The sequence below is a fragment of the Etheostoma spectabile genome, chromosome 6 (genome assembly GCF_008692095.1).
Source record: "Etheostoma spectabile isolate EspeVRDwgs_2016 chromosome 6, UIUC_Espe_1.0, whole genome shotgun sequence".
Classification (NCBI taxonomy): Eukaryota; Metazoa; Chordata; class Actinopteri; order Perciformes; family Percidae; genus Etheostoma; species Etheostoma spectabile.
Genome location: NC_045738.1, coordinates 24,514,737 through 24,517,050, shown reverse-complemented (window position 1 = coordinate 24,517,050; position 2,314 = coordinate 24,514,737). Strand labels below are relative to the sequence as shown.

The 2,314-nt window shown below is 40.9% G+C and overlaps 1 protein-coding gene across 2 annotated transcripts in view; it reads left to right on the top strand.

The window, feature by feature from the left end:
* Window positions 1–2,314, top strand: part of bckdhb (branched chain keto acid dehydrogenase E1 subunit beta) — a 52,642-nt gene that overhangs the window by 10,822 nt on the left and 39,506 nt on the right. For both annotated transcript variants that reach the window (XM_032518945.1, XM_032518947.1), the window contains exon 6: window positions 1,847–1,955. In XM_032518945.1, the coding sequence (XP_032374836.1) occupies window positions 1,847–1,955 (109 nt within the window). The remainder of the gene's footprint in view (window positions 1–1,846; window positions 1,956–2,314) is intronic.

Below are 2,314 nucleotides of genomic sequence, written 5' to 3'. Positions count from 1 at the left end.
CTTTTTTTTTTTTTACCCCTATGGAACACAGCAGTTTTCTGCTCCAACTCAACTAAGTAAAGTTACTTGTTGTTGACTTGTTGCTTGAATGATATAACTTTAACAAGCTAGGTTTACTTGAATAGGATAAATGATATTTAGAAGGAAAAAAAGAAACGGATCACTGGGCAACGACTTGGTTGTGCAACATTGTACATTTTAAAACTGTCCAGTCATATAATTTTGAGTAGTATATATACTTGGTACTAAACGCCAAACACACCTGCAAGCTTCAGGCAAGTAAAAAGAAGAGAGAGAGCCTGCTACGCTGAGTTTAAATGTGTGAAAAGAGAAAAATTATTCTCTCAGACACAGAAATGTCATTTCTCATAGAGATGTGTTGCTACACTGTTCTCTGAACGCTGATAGCAGACTGAGATTAAATGAATAGCATATGCTCAAAGTAAACAAGTTAAATGTCAAGGTATAACGTCCCTCCCTGCTTTTGTGTTTTCACTGAGCATACATACTGTATAAATACTGTATAATCATCATCAAAGTGTCTCATATGCCACAGACCGGCAGTGACTGTATGCTTTACAGCTACAGTTCATCCACTGTGAGTAACCTGCACTGAGAGCAATAAACAGGTTGTCTCCCAGCAAAGGTCAGGCTGATAAATGTTCATCTTTGTGCGTACTATCAGCACTGTTAGCTCCATCTGAGGGTACGTCCCACCGCACAGTCTGACAGGCTCGATTCAGCTTTGGCCCAGTGTTGTCATGATACCCCAACTCTGATCTAAATACCATATTAAGAGATTCAATATCTGACACAATTGCAATATCAGCAAGACAAAAGAGCTATCAGCCTTCCTCTGTTAAACCATTGGAATTTTTTGGGATGTTCGAATAATAGAATATTTAATGCTCATATGCAGCCTGTTAAAAATATGTACTACACTACTCAGGCTTATGCGTCATCAATGCCACTATAAGCATGTGCTGGTTGCTACACATCCTGTCCATTAGAGGGACTTCAAACATCAGCCTGGCCTTGAAGAGGACCTGTGTCATGGCACATTGCCTTACACGCCACTCTCAGTTTACGTCATTTTCCACCACGCACACAGACACGCCAAACATAAACCAGAGAAGAGATTAATTACAGAGTTCAAATCAGAGAACGCTGCAATGAATCATTACCTAGCAAGTGTAGTGAAGCGGCTCTGTTGTCAAGGCTAACGTTGCTCGGTTAGCACGACGATGTCATGTTAGAAAGCACAGCCCAAACAATGTGTCATAAACTAAGTAACAATAGTGTTAGCCACGATACTACCGGCATTGATAACTAAGGCAGGCGGTGCTGCTGCTACTATTTTAGAGATTTAAAAGCAGCCTGTTTCTTGCAAGTTGTCACTTTACTGAGAACCCAGCTGTTAGAAGGTTGAAGCTATTTCTGATAGCTGTAGGGCAACATTAACTTTAGCTGTCTTCATGAAGCTCCCAGCCATAGACTGTTAATATTACTGGAAAAAGCATCCGTTTCGGCGAAGTGCTGCAAATGAGGAAGTGCCTTAAACCAGCAAGCTATCTGAATTCCAACAGGGGGCGACACGTGCGGTTGCAAAGGAGGTCTGTTTCTGTAAAAGTATATGAGAAAGGGACCTACTTCTCACTTGATTTAATCCCTCATCAAACATTGTTTACATGTGTTGCCTGAGCTCATTACTATTCATGAGCTTGCCCAGTTGCGCTGGGGAAAGGATGCTGATTGCCAGGCTCTCATTGGCTCGCTGTTAGCCAATCAGGCGGGGAACCTGTAACATCATCACCCAGTCTAATAAAGTACGTCATGTGTTCCACAGGTTGTAATACCCCGTAGTCCTGTGCAGGCCAAAGGGCTGCTCCTCGCCTGCATCGCTGACCAGAACCCCTGCATATTCTTTGAGCCCAAGATCCTGTACAGAGCTGCAGGTAAGCGCGATTGTATGTGAAGTTGACATGTAACTGAGCACATAATTCCACATCGCGCCTCGGTGGCCCTCGATTTAGATTAGATAATACTTTATTCATCCCACAATGGTGAAATTCCCAGCAGCTGTATTTCCCCAGTAAAAACAAACCAACAAACAGGCAAACAGATAATGTGCAAAAAGTACTGAATGAATGTAAAGGGGCATAATATAAAGAATATTTGAAGTAAAGTGAGGTGGCCATAGTACAAAAACTATTGCTATTTAGGTTAGTGACGTGAAATTAAATTAAATAGAATAATATGTAATTAAATAATATAGCAAAACTAAGTAACCATGATATAAATTATATTGAAGTGT